The following is a 20341-nucleotide window of genomic DNA, read 5'->3' as shown; positions in this document are numbered from 1 at the left end:
TTTCCCCCACTAGACTTCTAAATTTAAATAAACAAATATTAAAATCCCAACTCCTAGTACTGTATGAATGCTGTTGCCTCACCATTTGAAAATAGTTCACCAAATAACTAGAAACCACATTATTAAACATTTTACGTGCCATTCCCAGTTTTAAAAAACATACTCTCTTACTAACAGCTAACATGCCTAATTTTTTAAAAGACTCTTTGTGTAAATGTGCTCTAGGATGAGTTTTTAAAATTATTCGTACTAATTTATTTTGTGCCTTTTGCAAATTTTCCTTCATAATCTGTGAGCAGCTGCTATACCAAAAAGAGGTAGCATAATGAAAATGGGGTTGAATTAAAGCTCCTGCCATCAATTTTAAAGAATGAACATCCAACAGATCAGCTTGCCTTGCTAAGAACCTAATTTTTCCACATATCTTCGTAAAAACCTTTCTTGCCATAGCATCACCTAACTGTTTTTATATTACTGTGATGGTTGGTTTAGGGTTGTGGTGGGGGTAGATGTTAATTAAATACAATTTAATGGGTAATTTAATAAATATTATGAATAATATTTTGTATAGTTAGTGTTACGTTACTGTGATGGTTGGTTTAGGGTTGTGGTGGGGGTAGAAGTTATAATAAGAATAAATAATATGAATAATACTCTGTGTAATTACTGTTTTTACCTTACTGGGATGATTGGTTTAGGGCTTGGGGTCTGGGTAAATGTTAATAAAATACAGTTAAATGTGAAATTTAATGAATAATATGAATTATACTCTGTATAATTAGTGTTTTTACATTACTGTGATGGTTGGTTTAGGGTTGGGGTGTGGGTAGATGTTAATTAAATACCATTTAATGGGTAATTTAATAAATATTATGAATAATACTCTGTATAATTAGTGTTTTACATTACTGTGAGGGTTGTTTTAGGGTTGTGGTTGGGGTAGAAGTTAATTAAATACAATTTAATGAGTAATTTAATAAATAATATGAATAATATTCTGTATAGTTAGTGTTACGTTACTGTGATGGTTGGTTTAGGGTTGTGGTTTGGGTAAATGTTAATAAAATACAATTAAAAGTGAAATTTAATAAATAATATGAATAAAACTGTATTATTACTGTTTTTATATTACTGTGAGGGTTGGTTTAGGGTTGTGGTGGGGGTAGATGTTAATTAAATACAATTTAATGGGTAATTTAATAAATATTATGAAAAATACTCTGCATAATTAGTGTGATGGTTGGTTTAGGTTTGGGGTGTGGGTAGATGTTATTAAAATACAATTAAATGTGAAATTTAATAAATAATATGAATAACACTCTGTATAATTAGTGTGTTTACATGATTGTGAGGGGTAGATTTAGCATTGGGGTTGGGGGAAACATTAATAAACTACAATTAATGGGTAATTAATTAATAAGTAGGCCCACACGGAATCTGCGCGCGCAGATTTCCGCAGATTTTTAGCCCATCATTAATTCTGTTCATTTACTTGTGTAAATGCGTGTAAATCTATATTTATTCAGTTTTTTAATTAATCACAGTAATATTATTGACTACTTTGAAACTGTTCATCTGATTTATGTACAATACAGTCTGTACAGTAATATTTTCTGTCTTTTAGTAGAGATATTATATGAGATACTTGCTTTGTTTACCAAATAAAGTGAATTGGATTTGCATTTTAAACATTAAATAAAAGTTAAAAAGATATTATTTTTTATTTCACATATTAAGGTTTTAGTTATGATCCTCCCAAAATAATTACGCAGAAATCCGTAGATGTTTACCAAAATTCTCCGCAGAAATAGCAAAAAATGTCCGCAGATTCCGTCTGGCCCTAATAATAAGTAATATAAATAATTCTCGTAAACGTCTGGCCTCAGCTGTATCCCTTCTAGCAACAACCGCGTCCCAGTTCACCTAGTTATACTTCATCCCAAAAAGTACGTGCTCATTTTATGAAGCAAAAGTACATGCTTTTGAGTGTGTAATTGAAGAGTATGCAAGCTTTGGAGAAAATGGTGTCCTAGGGCTGGGCGATTAATCATTAAGTAATCGAAATCGACATTCAGAACTTATAATTGACCTATAATCGATATTTCCAAGTCGTTTTTTTCCGATTACTTTCCCTACCGCGTGTGGAGTCACGTGACCCTGCTCTGTTTATACTTCTGGTTGGAGCGCAAGCGTAAGATCCGGCGCAGTCTTCGCGAGGTTGCATACTCTTCACTGTGGCTGACGTGCACCTCAATAAAATTTAACTACATGTCGTGATGACTCGCAAGGTATCATAAATTATCATTTAAATTTCTGCGGCCACTTTGCAGCCACATCTGATCTCTGCTCAAGTAGGTCGATGGACCCATTCTTGAGTCTTACTTTGCTCTACATTGGTGATCATAGGAAGCTGCGCCAGAGGTGCATTGAGACGGGCATTTTTTCCACTACTTTAAAATGATTATTTACAATAAAATATTTGTTTACAGAAGATGCAAGAAATGCACTGTTTAAAACATTATTGTTACAAACCCCTGATGTTAGTCCAGGGGATGGTGGGGTTTGACATTCATTTGTAAATAAAATATATTTATACAAACAGTAAATAAGTGCTAAAGACAACCAAAATAATACCAAAATTGTGATTTTATTTATATTTCCCAAAGTGAACAAAAACATTGAATAAATCCAAAATAAAGTAAGGCAAAATATACTATTTACAATATTTACAACACTGAAACAAATACAAAGACAGGAGAGCTGGCAGAAGGGACGTGGGCGGCGCTAAAGGAACGAAAAGAACAAAACCCAAACTAAACTTCCCAGAAGCATCTAGCTAACTAACTATGTGAAAACAAAATAATTAGCACGCGAAGAGTCTTCCGAGTCCTGACTGTCTACTCTATCTATCTATCCAAAAGTACAAGGGGTGGCGCTCGCCCCTAACCTAATGTACTATACAGAAGAGTAGTCCTAAGTGTTGCAAAATGTATGTCACGTGACCTTCTTACCTGCCCGCTTCGTCCAAGCCTCATAAACAATGTTTAAACAGAGAAATGGAGGGATCTACAAATAACAGACGGATAACGTGCACACAGAAACGGGCAACAACAAAATACACAGTTAGACGGGTTTTTTCGTAACGCAACAAGAAAACAAGATAAGAAAGGGAAAAGAGAGGGGCTGGTGAGTGGTCTGGCGCGCACTTTTATGGTGGGTGGTCTTTGCTTATTGAATGTGACGTAAGAATGACGTAACCGGGGGAGAAATGACTGACAGCTGAATAGACCAATGAACGGAACCTGTGAATAATGAAACATCCCAAAGGAGCTGCTGAAACAGTTCTACACCTCCATCATTGAATCAGTCATCTGCACATCAATAACTGTCTGGTTTAGCTCAGCTACTAAATACGACCTCCAAAGACTACGTCGAATAGTTCGGACTGCTGAGCGAATCACTGGTACAACCCTTCCCTCTCCCCAAGAGCTGTACTTATCCAGAGTGAGCAGAAGGGCTGCCAAAATCACTCTGGACCCCTCACACCCAGCACACTGCCTCTTTGAACTTTTACCTTCTGGTGGACGCTACAGAGCACTGCGCACCAGAACAGCCCGACACAGAAACAGTTTCTTCCCTCAGGCAATCCATCTCATGAACACTTGATGATAATAATTGCGAAACCAACATCACTACTGCTATACACTTTTATACACATATACACTTATTTAACAACACACTTTACATGCCAATTTGCACATAACAGCTGCACATATAACGTTGTATATAGTAATAAACATGTACATACACTTGTCAATCTGTATATTTGCACTCACTACTTCTATTTTTTAAAATATATTTATTATCTGTTTTTTGTCCTGTCTCTGTCAGTCTGTTGTACTGTAGAGACTCTGTCACCAAAACAAATTCCTAGTATGTGCAGTAGTATACCTGGCAATAAAGCTCTTTCTGATTCTGATTCTGATTCTGATTATACAGGAATTATTTTATTTAGAAGAGATACTGTTTTTTTTCACTTAGATTTTCTACTTTTAATATGAAAAGCATTGAAAATAAATTGGTTCCAAAAGTGCTAGTTATTTATTTTCACCTTTTTTATAGGAAAAAAAGTGACTGTTGGTTTTAGGCAACGTGTGTTTTAATTTCAGTTGTTCAACGTTGATGTTCAATAAACAACAATAGATAGTCGATAGTGTTTCCTTCAGTTATTTTAAAATCAAGTAAAGCGCCCTTCATTTAACAATTTCACACTTGCCATATGCAAGCAGATTTTCTGTCTAAAACTTGTTTGTGAACTCTTGAGTGCAAAAAAATTTAATAAATAAATAAAATAATCATTCATTAATCATAATCTAGTTAAAATGTTCAATCAAGATTTAGATTTTAGGCCAAATCGCCCAACCCTACCATTTCTTCGTTTAGTTCAGATTGTTCTGTTTGCTTAGTTATGTGCCCTGTCAATCCTCTAGTCACATAGCTTCGTTTATATTTAATTTCTTGCCATATTAAAGCAGCAACAGCAGGATAATCTGCCATTCTTAATTGTTGTAATGGAGAGAACTTTCAAGTGTTTTCACAGTTGTGCATTGAAAATATTATGACCAAAGAAGCTTCTGTTCTGCCACACACAATGCCTTACTACAGTTTCAGTGTGTTTTATGTCCATAAGTGTGAGGAATTACTGTGATTTTCTCGTTCTTGTCCAGCTTGTGCAGACGGACAGCATTTGTGTGGCACCGGCCGCTGCATTAATTCTGATCTTCTCTGCGACGGCTATGACGATTGTGGTGATCTGAGCGATGAGCAAAACTGTGGTGAGTTTCACAGCTGGATTGAGATTGGTTCATAAAGGGAGATGTTATGCAAAGGATTGTTTACATCCAAAATATGGAACTGGACAGTATTTATAATGATATCAGTAGCATCAAGTACACCATCACTATTGCCGAGCCATAGAAATTGGGGTAAAATGCTTTTTTCATTGTAAATACAAATGGGCTTGCCTTTTTTTTTTTTTAATTGCACAGCCAATACGTTTCAAACTATTCTCAACCAATTAAAGATTTTATTTAAGTCAAATGGCATAAAAACACACACCAAATTGCCTTTAAATACAGTCATTTTGGCAATTTGCGCTCATTTCTAAACACAGCTTTGTTTGTTGTGAATACACGCCCTCTAGTGGCCAAAAGTTAAATACTATGTTTTTAATTCAATTCATCTATATTTGTATAGCGCTTTTTACAGTGTAGATCGTGTCAAAGCAGCTAAACGTAGATGAAGAAAAGAGAGTAAAAGCCGTAATATATCAAATTGATTATGTGAAACTGCTTTAGTTCAGTTTAGTATAAGAATGTCACATGTATATGTCAATGACTAAGTTTACATGGACATCAGTAATCAAATTATTTGCCTTAATCTGAGTAAGACAAATATAAGATTACGGCGTTTACAGGAGTTGTTCATTTTCATTCATGAACATTTCATGCATGCCCCCCTGACGAACTGAGGTATTGGATGCAACTATGAACTGCTGGAGGAGTGTAGTTTTAATGGAATTTCATACCGCACGCTGAATAGAAAAAAAACCCTCCGCATTTGGTAATGCAGATGTCTGTGGTCTTCACTCGGTAGGTGCAGATAATAGTGTCAGACAGTAGTGTGTGTACAGGCTATCCTGTTGCAGAACGCGGCGACAAGTTCTACATGACGGTAATAGTTTGATTATGGTGTTTACATGTCTGTAATGCACTTCAATAATGCGACTAAAATCGGAATACTCCACATGTCTAAATTCGTATTAAATTAATCAAAAAACGCTGTTTAAATGATAGACTCTAATCTGAAACCTGATCCTAGTATTGGAGTTCTAGGAGCAGAGGACAGTTCTTGCAGTAAAAACCAAACACAAGCAATTCTATTTTGCATGTGTATTGCAAAAAAAACTCATTTTACAAATGTGGAAATCTGATGCTGTCCCCACCTTTGAAATGTGGGCTAGAGAACTTGGAAATATGTTACACTTAGAACAGGGGTCACCAATCTCGGTCCTGGAGAGCCGGTGTCCCTGCAGGGTTTATCTCCAACTTGCCTCAACACACCTGGCTGGGTGTTTCAAGTATACCTAGTAAGACCTTGATTAGCTCATTCAGGTGTGTTTGATTAGGGTTGGAGCTAAAATCTGCAGGACACCGGCTCTCCAGGAACCAGTTTGGTGACCGCTGACTTAGAAGAACTCAGATTCACACTAAATGACATATTGTCCATTTTTAACAAGATTTGGGAACCATTCATATTATTTTTGCAGATAGACTAAACTTACAAGACTATTGTATGTTAATTTATTTATCTTATTTCATTATTTATTCTATAATTATCTTACAATTGTTTTTTAATGTCTCTCTTGGTTTCACTGTCCATGTACACCTTGTTTCAATTTAAAACTTTTGTCCCAGCCAGATCCATATATGATTGTAAATGTTATTCATGTATGCCTTGTATTTTATAGCCCGTTTCCACTGAGTGGTACGGTACGGTTCGGTTTGGTACGCTTTTATGGCCGTTTCCACTGTCAAAAAGCGTACCGAACCGTACCATACCACTTTTTCGGCACCCTTTCGAAAGGGTACCAAACATGAAGAAGGGTACCAAAAGGCGGAGCCACACGCACAGCTGAACGCTATTGGTTTACAGAGATACGTCATTCGCTTACGCAACAAGCCAGAATGAAAACAAAAAAAACGCCATGTTTGAAAAACACAGCGAGAGATTAAAGCGGAATTATAAATACATATAATAACGAGCCATGGTCGATCTGGGCTCAAACAAACCTTGTCGTCGTCTTGATGAACAGCCACAAATCCAAGAAGAAGAGCAGATTTACCCTGTGCCCCGTAGTTTTTTACGAGCCAGTCTGAGGCGCGAGCGGTTTCGCTTTCTTGCTAGCGCTCGCGCGCGTCTAACATTATATCTGAAATAACACACTTCTTGAGCTGATGATAATAACCTGCGCTTGATTATTGACGTGCTTTTGAAACCCGATCCTATCAGACACTGACAAGCCCGAGAGTGAAGCGTGAAGAAACAAAGGAGAAGCCAGAAAAAAAGGAGCACATTATTATTCAGCAAACATGAACAAAATGCCATGATTAACTAACTTATTATCTTCACATTTTGGACTAATATGAACTCAGAATGATGAACTTACTCTCTAACAGAGGCTACATGTGCTGCTGAAAATTACAGACACAGATGAGAGGTTTTCACTGACTGTGGGGTATATTTTGTGTTGTTTTGAACCTAAATACCGGTGAAATGTCTGCTATATGTAGTTCTTCTGTAGTTGGTAACATATCGGAGACTGTAAGGGGCTGTATGTGTTTATATATATTCATTTATTTAGTTATTTAATATAATTACAGACGTTACAGTAGGCTGTTTCGCACTGTCTTTGATCTGCAGTTATAATCAACTCATGTTCATTGAAAAGTTAGTAATAAACATTTCTACACGAGTATTTATGTGTGTAAAGCTTCTGTTTTGTGAGAAGAGCTTCTCATATGATATGTGAGCGACCTGTACAGCTTTATTGTAGACATTTCCTCCAGCGAGAATGATGTCGACTGAAACTTTCTGTCATACACTACGCCCACCAAAAGGGTGCCCTTGTTAGTGGAAACGCAAGCCTGATAAAGGTGACCCGTACCAAACCGAACGTACCGTACCAGTCAGTGGAAACGAGCCATTATATTCCACAAATATTTTGATCAATGTTAAATGGGTTTGGTGGGTGGAAGGGTTTTGAGTTCGGTTTTGTAGTAAGTTAAATTCACTGTAAGTACTCCAATAAAATTTAGATATATGATATATCTCCTTGTAAGAATTTAGGCAGTACTGTATGCAATGTAGGAAGGTTTTTCAATGAAAATAAAGAGTAAAAAAAAAAAAAAGATAGACTCTTCATCAGAGTATTGTCTTGATCGAATTATTGGTGTCCATGTAAACGTACTCAATGGGTCACTCTTGATTGGATTGAACAAAATGCATGTTCTCAACCAATTAAATAATTTATTTTAGTACAAGTCAAATGGTATAAAACCACACACCAAATCCCTTTAAATAGTCATTTTGGCAGTTTGCACTCATTTCTGAACACAACTTTATTTGTAGTGAATGCATGCCCTCTAGTGGCCACAAACAACTTACTGTGCCTTCAAGTCAATTCAATTTTATTTGTATAGCGCTTTTTACAATGTAGATTGTGTCAAAGCAGCTAAACGTAGATGATGAAAAGGTAGTAAAAGCCGTAATATATCAAATTGTTAAATTTACACTGGTTCAGTTTGGTATGATAATGCCACATGTAAACAGCAATGCGTCACGCTTAATTGGATTAACCAAAATGCTAACCATGCTAATCATGAATCATGTTAAAACCAGGTGCAAATATCCTCAGAGACTGTGATGGAGGGTGCTTCTTCCTGAATGTAAGGCGCCGTTTACATATCGCATCTAAAAGCATGTGGAAAGGGCAGGGCGCAACACTTCTTTCACGCGATTTGCACTGCCGTGGCGTCTGTCATTGCAAGGCAACCATCAATCTTTTTCATAGAGGATGACAAACTATTGCTGTAGCTCTGATACAAGATTTATTTATGAAGAAAAGTAAAAAGCACTGCAGTGTTCGAATGCTCTGTGTTTGTCTGAGCTAATTAGTCTACTGTTATTACTGAAATGTGTACAATCCACACAAATATGAAGCTGATTGGTTAGTTTTAGTCACATGACATGATGATGAAATGTTTTCAACTAGAGGTGCCTGGAAAACGCAAGCACAATGCACCGATTCCACATAGCTTCCTATTTGCACACACAAGCTGCATGACTCCATTGGAAATAATGAACTTGCGCTCGCAAAATATGCGATATGTAAACGGCCCCTAAATGAATGTGTGTTTTGCTGTGTTGCAGTGTGTGATCTGCTTGAGGAGCACCGCTGTGGGGACGGACGCTGTATTCCTCGAGAGTGGCTCTGTGACGGAGATCACGACTGTCTGGACAAGAGCGACGAACTCAACTGCTGTGAGACACACACACACATACATAACCAGGCCTGAGGCTAATTAAAGGTGCTGTATGTACATTTTTGACTCATCTAAAGCATAAAATTACCGTAATATGTTTGCAGATATTCAGAAACATGCTCAGTGAACATGCTTGTTTATCTGAAAAACAGTGCTGAAGTCAGATATTCTGCTTTGAAAATGTGTTTTCCGTGAAAATGTGTTTGTTTTGGTCATTTTAACCTGCCCAATGCCACTTTAGCCAATTATATTTCAGCATCTCAGGTTGCATTGCTGGAAAATAGTGTATTTCATTCATTCATTCCTTCATTAATTCATTTATTCATTCAGAAAGGCTCTGAAAGCATGCGTCTGTGACCGAATTGCGACCTCTGCTGGACAGAAGCAGACTTAAAGCCGTTTCTAATATCTCAATTCAAAGTGTTGGTTAGGACAAATACTCCTTTTAATATGGAAATTAATCCTTCTATCGCGTGCCGTTGCTTTTATTTACAACACGGTTTAAATCACTCGCGCCTGTCCTCAATCTGGCAACCTGCACTTGCATTTGTTTTGATCTAGGAGTGCAATACCTAGTTCAACCACTGGGTTTTTGTCCTAACCAACACCTTGAATTGATATATTAGAAATGGCTTCTATTTCTCACAGGTGAACAACAGAAAACGATGACATTCACCTCAGGTAAACCTCATGTGCTTTATTCAGTGTTAAATGTTAACAATGTGAGTTTGAATGCCATGTTACATATACTGAAAGCAGCAGCAGATAGTTCACCTCAGATCTGGAAAATAAAATAAGCCACTTGAAATTGAACTTTAGAACTAAACACGTGATTCAGCATCTACATTTAATGATGTCAAAGAGGGTTAATATGTACTTGATAGATTATAAACCTTATCATCTCGTGAGTGAGTGCATTACTCTGTGCTTCTGAATGGCTGTATTTAAATTTCTGTCGTGTTTCGTCTGGTGCAAACAGCCAAATTGTTAGAACACGGGTTACAATGTAACTTGAAACCATTTGTTAATTAATAACCATGTCATGTGCAACTATGAATCTGCGTCTCATTTCAGAGTCTGCAACTGTCCACTGGAGGTCACATTTCGGTCATGGATGCATGCTTTCAGAGCCTTTCTGAATGAATGAATGAAATAGGCTGTTTTTCACCAAGGCAACCTAGGGTGCTGAAATATAATTGGCTAAACTGGCATTGGCCGGGTTAAAATGACCAAAACAAAGACAGCATTCTGGTACGGAAAGCACATTTTCAAAGCAGAATATCTGACTGTAGCATTGTTTTCCAGATAAACAAGAATGTTCACTTAGCATGTTTCTGAAATATCTGCAAACATATGACGGTGTTTTTATACTTTAGAAGAGTGAAAACTTACATCAAGCACCTTTAAATAACTACTTTACTCCAAATTCCCTTTAAATACACTTATTTTGACAATTTGCACTCATTTCTAAATACACATTTGTTTGTTGTGAATGCACGCCCTCTAGTGGCCAGAAATTACTTACTGTACCTTTAATTCAGTTCAATTCATCTTTATTTCTGTAGTTCCTTTTACAATAAAGATTGTGTCAAACGCAGTAGAAGAGAGTAAAAGCCTTAATATTTCAAGCTGAACAATTTGTTAAGATAAGTTCATGTTTAGACAAACAAAAAGTATAAAACATGTACCTCTAGCAGTTAAAGGGTTTCAGTATAAAAATCCAAACCCATACAGGGCTAATTTCTCTTTTCACAACCTATGACTACATAGGGCCAGACGGAATCTGCTGACGTTTTTTGCTATTTCTGCGGAGAATTGAGTTAAATATATGCGGATTTCTGCTGAATTATTTTTGGAGGATCATAACTAAAACCTTAATATGTGAAATAAAAATAATATCTTATAAAATAACTTTTATTTAATGTTTAAAATGCAAATCCAATTAGATTCACTTGATTTGCTAACAAACGCAAGTCTCTCATATAATATCTCTACTAAAAGACAGAAAATATGACTGTACAACACTGTATAGTACATAAATCAGATAAACATTTTCATATTACTCAATAATATTACTGTAATTAAAAAAAAACTGAATAAATATAGATTTACACACATTTACTCTAGTAAATAAACAGATTTAATGATGGGCTAAAAATCTGCAGAATTCTGCGAAATTCTGCACGTGCAGATTCCGTGTGGGCCTACTTATAAACTTATTCTAACTGCTTTCTAATAGGCTTCATCAGGGTGTCCGCTCGTGCAGCCATTAAAAAATATAAATTAGCATTAATGATGCATTTACCAAACCATATTTGCAGCTAAACTCTGCGGCACACTAATGCTTGTGTTTGTGTGTGTGTAGCGTGTAAGTCCCAGGGTTTAGTGGAGTGTAAGAACAAGCAGTGTATTCCCAGTGCCTTTCGCTGTGATGGTGAAGATGACTGTAAAGATGGCAGCGATGAAGAGAATTGCACACAGCAGCACAGTGAGTAAACACACACACACTGCTGTACAAAAGACTTGCCAAAAGCTGGTGGTGGTCTAACACTTTTGCACAATACTGCATACACATAGACAGAAGTGCAGCTCAAACCAGGACAGAAACGTAACCTCATTCTCACCACTGATTCTTCCTTTTCTCTCCAACTCTGTTTTTCAAGTCTTGAACAATTAGACCAAACAAATCTAATTATGAATGGTCAGCAGTGGTGTAACGGAACATATTTCAAATACTCAAACTACTGTAGTTGAGTAGTTTTTCCTCAGGAATTACTAAGTCGTTTTATAAATGTGTACTTTTACTTGTGTATGTCTATGGGGATTAGACAAATCAGTCCAGCGCTTCCTGTCCAATCAAATCACACATAGAAGGTAAATCACCTCATACTGAACTACCTCAAGACATGGGTGATTTATAATCGCAGCAAACTGTTTGGAAGCATTAAAAGTGTCTAAGAAGATGTCCAAAATCTTTACACGCATTGACCCAGAGACTGTTTAGATGCACATCACTGATGAGAAGAAGACAGATGTTTACTGTATGATGACTGAAATGGCCTTAAACACCCAGCAGGCACAAGACGTCAACATGATGTCAGATTGACGTTGTACCCCATCGTCGTGGGACGTTGCATTTTGTTTAATAAAGAAAATCTAGTTGACATCAGAACCCAATGTCAGGCCTACATCAATGGTCAACGTGTAACGTCTAAAATCAACTAAATATCAACGTCTAATGATGTTAGAGCTTGACGTTGTGTGGACGTTACCACTATGACGTCTATCAGACGTTGGATTTTGGTTGCCATACCTGACGAATAAATGTCAGTATTTGACGTCAATATGACGTTGGTTTAAGATGTTTTACTACTAAGACTACTTTTACATGGACATCAGTGATCTAATGACTAGCCTTAATCTGAATGAGACACTGTTATGATTCAGGTGTTGCTTTTTGAATGTTACATTCATCATTCCCAGTTTCATGTTATAGCATGTAGATCCATTAACGTCATTGCGTCACCAGCCTATAAACGTTTCCTCCTCTGTTTGTGTCCGTGGTCCTTTAAGATAATCAAAAATCACTGTTTACATGGTAGACTCTTGATCAGAGTATTGTCTTAATCATATTAAAATCAGAGTATTGGTGTCCATGTGAACGTACTCAGTGAAAGTGCCAGATGATGTCACAACCTGTCAAAGACAGTCCATTCCTCACCTTTAAGTTGATTCCACAAGCCCTCAAATTTCATAAGTTTGACGTGTTTCCCCCCATTTACAATACTTTTGTAAAGCATCTGCTGCATGTTGGTGTGTCAGAATCCTTGCATCCTTGCTTGTAAAATACAGCCATACCTTAGAATGCTTCGTTTAAGCAAATTAGATGAATGCGATCATGCATGTTGATGAAGGGTGTCGCTCACTGCATGCGCCGTACTGCGCGCTTTGCCTTCTATAAGCAACAAGAACAAACGCCTGACATTGCTGTGTCCGTATCCCTCAAAGCTGTTTAGAATGAAATATTTAGAGATGGTGTGACACAACGCGTACTTATGTGTGCCTTTGATGCACCCCTTGATGCTTCTAAAGGGCATCACAAACTGGATGCGTCGCTCAGAGCCGCGACATAGTGCGCACATGACAGTTGAAAGTGTCACACACCAGACGCGCACATGACAGTTGAAAGTGTCACACACCAGACGCGCACATGACAGTTGAAAGTGTCACACACCAGACGCGCACATGACAGTTGAAAGTGTCACACACCAGACGCGCACATGACAGTTGAAAGTGTCACACACCAGATGCGCACATGACAGTTGAAAGTGTCACACACCAGACGCGCACATGACAGTTGAAAGTGTCACACACCAGACGCGCACATGACAGTTGAAAGTGTCACACACCAGACGCGCACATGACAGTTGAAAGTGTCACACACCAGACGCGCACATGACAGTTGAAAGTGTCACACACCAGACGCGCACATGACAGTTGAAAGTGTCACACACCAGACGCGCACATGACAGTTGAAAGTGTCACACACCAGATGCGCACATGACAGTTGAAAGTGTCACACACCAGACGCGCACATGACAGTTGAAAGTGTCACACACCAGACGTGCAGATGACAGTTGAAAGTGTCACACACCAGACGTGCAGATGACAGTTGAAAGTGTCACACACCAGACGCGCACATGACAGTTGAAAGTGTCACACACCAGACGCGCACATTCGCATGTTATTTAAATTTAAACTATTCAGATGGCGCTCTGTGGTGTGGCAGAAATATGAACAGTGTCCTGAGTCATGGCTGGGTGCTGCGAACAGCCACCGACTTGTGACGCCGGTGTGTGTACCCTGATAGAAACCTACGTTTAGAATTCTATAATGCATGGTGTGCGATGTTCTGATGTGTGACCTGCTTTACGTTCTTGTCGCAGCACCAGTGGCACCTAATTTAGGCACCAAAATTCAGTCCGGTGCATACCGGTTACAAAGGTACTGGTGCCATAATGGCACCGGGTTTCAGTACCCAACCCTACTGACGTCACGACCTAAATCTAACCTAATATTAACATCTTATGACGTTGTGTGCCTGCTGGGCAATAACTAAATGCACTACAGAATATTACGTGTACACACATACACAAATTACATGTAAACGCATCAGATTTTTACAGCGTAATACTCACTACTCAACATTCTTGAGTACTTTTGAAAGGGCTACTTTTACTCATACTTTGAGTAATATTCACAGCAGATACTTTTACTCGCACTACATTTTTAGGCAAGTAATGGTACTTGAGTATGATTTTTCAGTAGTCTTTCCACGACTGATGGTCAGTGTGCCATCACTAGGCCCAGACAGAATCTGTGCCCGCAGATTGTTAGGGCTGCACAATATATGGTTTGAGCATCGATTTTGCAGTGTGTGTATCTGCAATAGTCACATCGCAGGATTAGTGTATTTTGTTATTATTTGCTTGTAATTTATTGTCATTTATGCAGACACACTCCATAGAATAAGACTTGATCATCCCAGTCTATCTAAATGAATGTAATCTTTCCAAATAGAGCTATTCAAATCATCTGGTGGAATTATATTGCAGAAAAACTAAATATTGCTATGTCAGATTTTTCCAATATCGTGCAGCCCTAATTTTTTGTCTACTATTTACTTATGTAAATGTATGTAAATATATATGTATATATTCAGTTTTATATTAATTTCAGTAATATTACTGGATAATATGCAGGTGTTTACATGAAGTGTGTAAAAGTATATAAAGTGTGTAAAGTAATATATTCTGTCTTTTAGTAGACATATATAATACGAGAGGCTGTTTACCAAACAAGTGGTTCTAATTGGGTTTGCATTGTAAACCTTAAAAAGTAAACCGTATTTTTTATGTCATGCATTTAATGTGAAATTAATTGTAATTATTTTGCACATTGTTATTCTTTAGGTGAGCAATTAATCGATGCATACTTATACATATATATATATATATATTTTTTTTTTTTTTCTTCGGTAAATTTGGCTTTTTTTTTATTGTATTTACTATACTCCCAATTATTCAGCGTAAATCTGCAGATTTTTTATTTATTTATTTTTTTTTTACATTATTCTGTACAGAATGGCAAAACATTCTGTCTGATTCTAATCACCACTATTATATTATCCACCAGTATTATGCACACACATACACACACACACACACACACACACACACACACACACACACGCACACACACTATGCTCACTTGCACTCGCTTCTGTCTGTCTCTCAGTTCAGGGTTTGTGTCCTTCTGGCCATTCCAGCTGTTCTTCCTCCTCCTGCTGTCCTGGAAACACATCATGTGACCTGCGCACCGCCGGCAACAACTGCAGTGAGTGAAACAACTTACGAGGGGCCTGTACCATGTAGCCGGATTATCTGGCTAGCTGGTTAAGTTTCAGTTTAGTTCGCATCAATCATGGGTTTTAGGTACCTAGAAGGTAACTCTGCTCTAATAGTTTTTTGTCGCCATGGGAACTTAAACTGCATAGTTAACCTGCTCTGGGGCAAGTTATGTTCTTGTTGTTTTCAGGTTATGTTGTAGTTATGTTCAGGTTATGTTCTTGTTTTTTTCAGGTTATGTTGTAGCTATGTTCAGATTATGTTCTTGCTATGTTCTGGATATGTTCTAGCTATGTACAAGGTATGTTCTGGTAATGTTCTAGGTATATTGAGATTATGTTCTGTTATGTTCTAGATATGTTCAGGTTATGTTCAGATAATTTTCTAGCTATGTTCTGGTTATGTTCTGGTTATCTTCAGGTTTTTTTCTAACTTTGTTCAGGTTGTGTTTTGGTAATATTCTGGCTATTTTGAGGTTATGTTCTGGTTGTGTTCTGGTTTTCTTCAGGTTATGTACTAATTGTGTTCAGGTTATGTATTTAACATAGTTCTTGCTATTTTCTGGATATGTTTTGGTTTTCTTCAGATTATCTTCAAACCCTGCTCAGGTTATGCTTGCTATTTTATGGTTATGTTCTGCTTTTCTTCAGGTTATGTTCTAACTGTGTTAAAGTTAAGTTCTGGTCATATTCTAGCTGTGTTCATGTTATGTTCTGGTAATATTCTAGCTATTTTCTGGTTATGTTCAGTTTATGTTCTAACTGTGTTCAGATTATTTTCTGATAATATTCTAGCTAAGTTCAGGTTATGTTCTAGTTAGTTTTACTGTGTTCTGGATATGTTAACGTAATGTTCTAGTTATGTTCTAGTTATGTGCTGGATATATTTGCAGGGTGTGTTCTGGTTATTTTTTGCTGTGTTCTGTATATGTCCATGTAATGTTCTAGCTATGTTCTAGTAATGTTCTAGTTATGTTATGGTTATGTTCAGGTTATGTTCTAACTGTGTTCAGGTTATATTCTGGACTATACTAGAACTTCTATGTTAAGCAGCTTTGACACAATCTAAATTATAAAACCACTATAGAAATAAACATGAACTGAATTGAATATTCTGGTAATATTCTAGCTATGTTCTGGTTATGTTTTAGCTATGTTCTGGATATGTTTAGGTAATGCTGTAGCTATGTTCATGTTATGTTCTGGTAATGTTCTAGCTATGTTCTGGTTATCTTTAGGTTATATTCTAACTATGTTCTGGTTATATTCTAACTATCTTCTGTATATGTCAGGTAATGTTCTAGCTATATTCAGGTTATGCACTAGTAATATTCTAGATATTTTACGGTTATGTTTAGATTATGTTCTAACTGTGTTCAGGTTATGTTATGGTATTATTTTAGCTATGTTTAGGTTATGTTCTGGTTATGTTCTTGCTATGTTCTGGATATGTTCAGGTAATGTTCTAGCCATGTTCAGGTTATGTTCTGGTTATTTTCAGGTTATGTTCTAGCTATGTTTAGGTTATGTTCTGGTTATTTTCAGGTTATGTTCTAGCTATGTTTAGGTTATGTTCTGGTTATTTTCAGGTTATTTTCTAGCTATGTTCAGTTTAGTTTTGAGTTATATTCAGGTTAGAGATCAGAAACCATGTTTCAACCAATCTCAGGATCAAACTCAGGATCAAATCTTCTGTTAACATAGAAAGTTAATGATCAGAATCATGATACCAACAAAGCCTGACTGCACTGGATGGGTTTTGTCAGCTCAAAACTAATCCAGAGTTTGTTGAACCACCATCATGGTACAGGCCCCAGTTCTGAGTTTTCCCCTGTTTTGCTCTAGATTAGTGGCTCATTTGAGTTTTAGCTAAGCAGTTTTCATGCATCAAAAACATTTTACTGTTTGTGTGTCATGATGGTCTTTGATGTCTGTGTTTTTCAGGCGAATGCGAGCCCATTTCTCTGGAGATCTGCATGAATCTGCCCTATAACGCCACCCGCTTTCCCAACTATCTGGGTCACCAATCTCAGAAGGAGACATCCGTCAGCTGGGAGTCCTCCCTCTTTCCTGCCCTCGTTCAGACCAACTGCTACAAATATCTCATGTTTTTTGCGTGTACGGTGTTGGTGCCAATGTGTGACCCTGTAACACAGCAGAAAGTGCCACCCTGCAGGTCAGCATGTGTGTTGGGGCACATTTATGATTATAACTAACTTAATTATAGGACTTCACACCAAGCACGATAACTATAAATATAGCTAGAAATCATTCTGAATTTAAAAAAGCAGACTATAGACTACAGATATAATGATAAAGATTATATAATTGGACTCACTTTCAGAACATTTTACACAATCAAACACTGACAGCCAGTCAGAATGCATTGAAATATAAAGAGCTTCAATTTAAAGCTACAGATGAAATTCTGGAGAAGTTCTGCTTGATATTAAGCCCACTTTTTCAAAGATTATTTACAGATAACAACTATCTTAGAAACAATTGGTTATACCAGAGGTGGGAATGAGTTATGCAAAGAAAAGTTATGCAAGCCAGGCTAGCAAATTGAAGTATCCAGTTGCGGTATCCAGTGCTAGTTTCAGTGTCTTTGGGTTTCTTCCATTGAAAATGCTGGGTAAAATAGTTTGCTTTGTTTTAATTTCACTACGCTGACTGTGATCATTAAATCCACTGTTTGATTAGATTGCACAAGCTCAGGGCCGTGCACAGTGGGGGGGCTCATTGGCTGAGGTGCCCCCCCTCCACTTAGCGTGATTTCTGTGACCTTCACCCCACCACGCAGCGTGATTTTCGCGACAGTCACCATAGTCCTTTGCCTAGAGCGACAGTTCAGCTTGCCCCAGCCCTGTGAGCACCTGTCTATGTAAGGGTCTGTGTAGGCACAGCACAAGCTGGATTCACTGGTCAAACACACTAGAGAAACAGCACAAAAAGGACACCTGCTGGTTACCAGGGGGAATGCAAAAAGAAAAGCTTAAGCTAAAAAACCCAGATTGTTATCGTTTGCTGGTGTGGACACAAATATTGTTATCGTTATGTTTATAGTTATCATCGTCAGTGTGAACAGGCCTGACTCTGTGTGTTTCAGGTCTCTGTGTAGGAATTCAAAGGACCGCTGTGAGTCTGTGCTTGGAATTGTGGGATTGCAGTGGCCTGAAGATACAGACTGTGCTCAGTTTCCAGAGGAAGGACATGCTAACAGTTCCTGTTTACTTCCTGATCCGGATGTGAATGGTCAGTACAGAAAACTACAACAAGGGGGTTATGTTGTCGTACTTTCCGTTCATTTTAACTTGTTCTATTGGGGGGGTCAAGAATTTTGAATGCTTGATTCTAATTGGCTGATGGACATTCTAATTTTGAATGCTTGATTCTAATTGGCTGATGGACATTCTAAGGAGTGCAGTTAATTTTTGAAGTAGTTGTTAATTATAATAAAATAATGCACACAGAGGTGAAACGGTGTCTCAGTGGTTAGCACTGTGGCATTATAACAAGAAGGTCGCTGGTTTGAGTCCCAGCTGGGTCAGTTGGCATTTCTGTGTGGAGTTTGCATGTTCTCCCCATGTTAGCGTGGGTTTCCTCCGAGTGCTCCGTTTCCCCCACGGTCCAAACACATGCGCTATAGGGGTATTGAATAAACTAAATTGGCTATAGTGTATATGTGAATGAGTGTGTATGGGTGTTTCCCAGTACTGGGTTGCGGCTGGAAGGGCATCCGCTGTGTAAAACATATGCTGGATAAGTTGGCGGTTCATTCCGCTGTGGCGACCCCTTGATGAATAAAGGGACTAAGCTGAAGGAAAATTAATGCACACATGCTTTGCGTTGTGGATGCATCGCCATCTTGTGTGTGCTTAATTTTTTAATAATTCAACTTTCACCGTTATTTATTCCTTTCTGGAACTTTCTATACTGAAGTGTCAAGTGTATATTCAGGGATGTGATTCTTCCGTATAAATATGGATTTCCGTATTTTCCGAGCTCAATGAGGCAACCCTTGTGATTTGCGCATCTTCATCAAAGCAGACGACCTGATAGTTTGCCCCTTCAGTGTTCATTGTGCACAAGGAGCAGCAGTAACTTCATTCCGCACGTCATTCAGGGATGTAATTGTAGACCTACCTACAGTAGGCTGTTGTGTACAACGATATTGTGTAGTCCTATAATGTGCGCGCATGAGGAAGCCGCTGATCATGAAATTGTTTTAAATGCGTGCGCAGTTATATGCACACTTCTACGGTGCTCCCGTGTCCACAAGCTTGCCCCCCCTCATATGCCCCCCTAAATTTGGACGTTTATTTTTGTGTCAAAGCGCTACAGAGGAGCGAGATCAGCCATCGGTGGCAGACTGTGGAGATATGACTGAGGCCTCTCCCGTGCGCTCTTGGTGTCCCGCGCTTTCGCTCTCTCTGCTTTCGCGCACACTCGCCCTCTCTGTCAGTGACGGTGCTGCGCGCGTCAGTTTTCCACATTCGTCAGAAGTTAACCCCAAATTGACACAAAAAGATTTAACGTCATGTTCATCTTGTCCAAAATGTCCACTGTTGATTATATTAGACTTTTATTTTCAATAGTGATTGTAAAACTTTTAATAGAGGAAGTCCTCGGCTAGGCAATTATTGATCAGAAGGTGAGTGCACATAGTTTTACGTTAGAAAATGTAGTCTTGAACTTACAGTCAGCAAGTACAGAATAATTATTTAAGTAGGTTGTGATGTATGTTAAAGTGTGCTCCCTAAAAGCACAAGTAACCCCTAACACCCCCCCCCCCCTCCCCAGTTACTCTGGTCTAGAACCACCACTGGCT

At 38.0% G+C, this 20341-nt stretch overlaps 1 protein-coding gene across 1 annotated transcript in view; it reads left to right on the top strand.

Moving 5' to 3' along the window:
- Nucleotides 1-20341, top strand: part of corin (corin, serine peptidase) — a 65405-nt gene that overhangs the window by 20602 nt on the left and 24462 nt on the right. The window contains exons 8-13 of the mRNA XM_056449512.1: nt 4728-4835; nt 8992-9102; nt 11470-11592; nt 15402-15500; nt 17455-17686; nt 18620-18765. Coding sequence (XP_056305487.1) covers nt 4728-4835; nt 8992-9102; nt 11470-11592; nt 15402-15500; nt 17455-17686; nt 18620-18765 — 819 coding nt within the window. The remainder of the gene's footprint in view (nt 1-4727; nt 4836-8991; nt 9103-11469; nt 11593-15401; nt 15501-17454; nt 17687-18619; nt 18766-20341) is intronic.

Source organism: Danio aesculapii, chromosome 23, assembly GCF_903798145.1.
Source record: "Danio aesculapii chromosome 23, fDanAes4.1, whole genome shotgun sequence".
NCBI lineage: Eukaryota > Metazoa > Chordata > Actinopteri > Cypriniformes > Danionidae > Danio > Danio aesculapii.
This window is presented reverse-complemented; position numbering and strand designations above follow the sequence as displayed.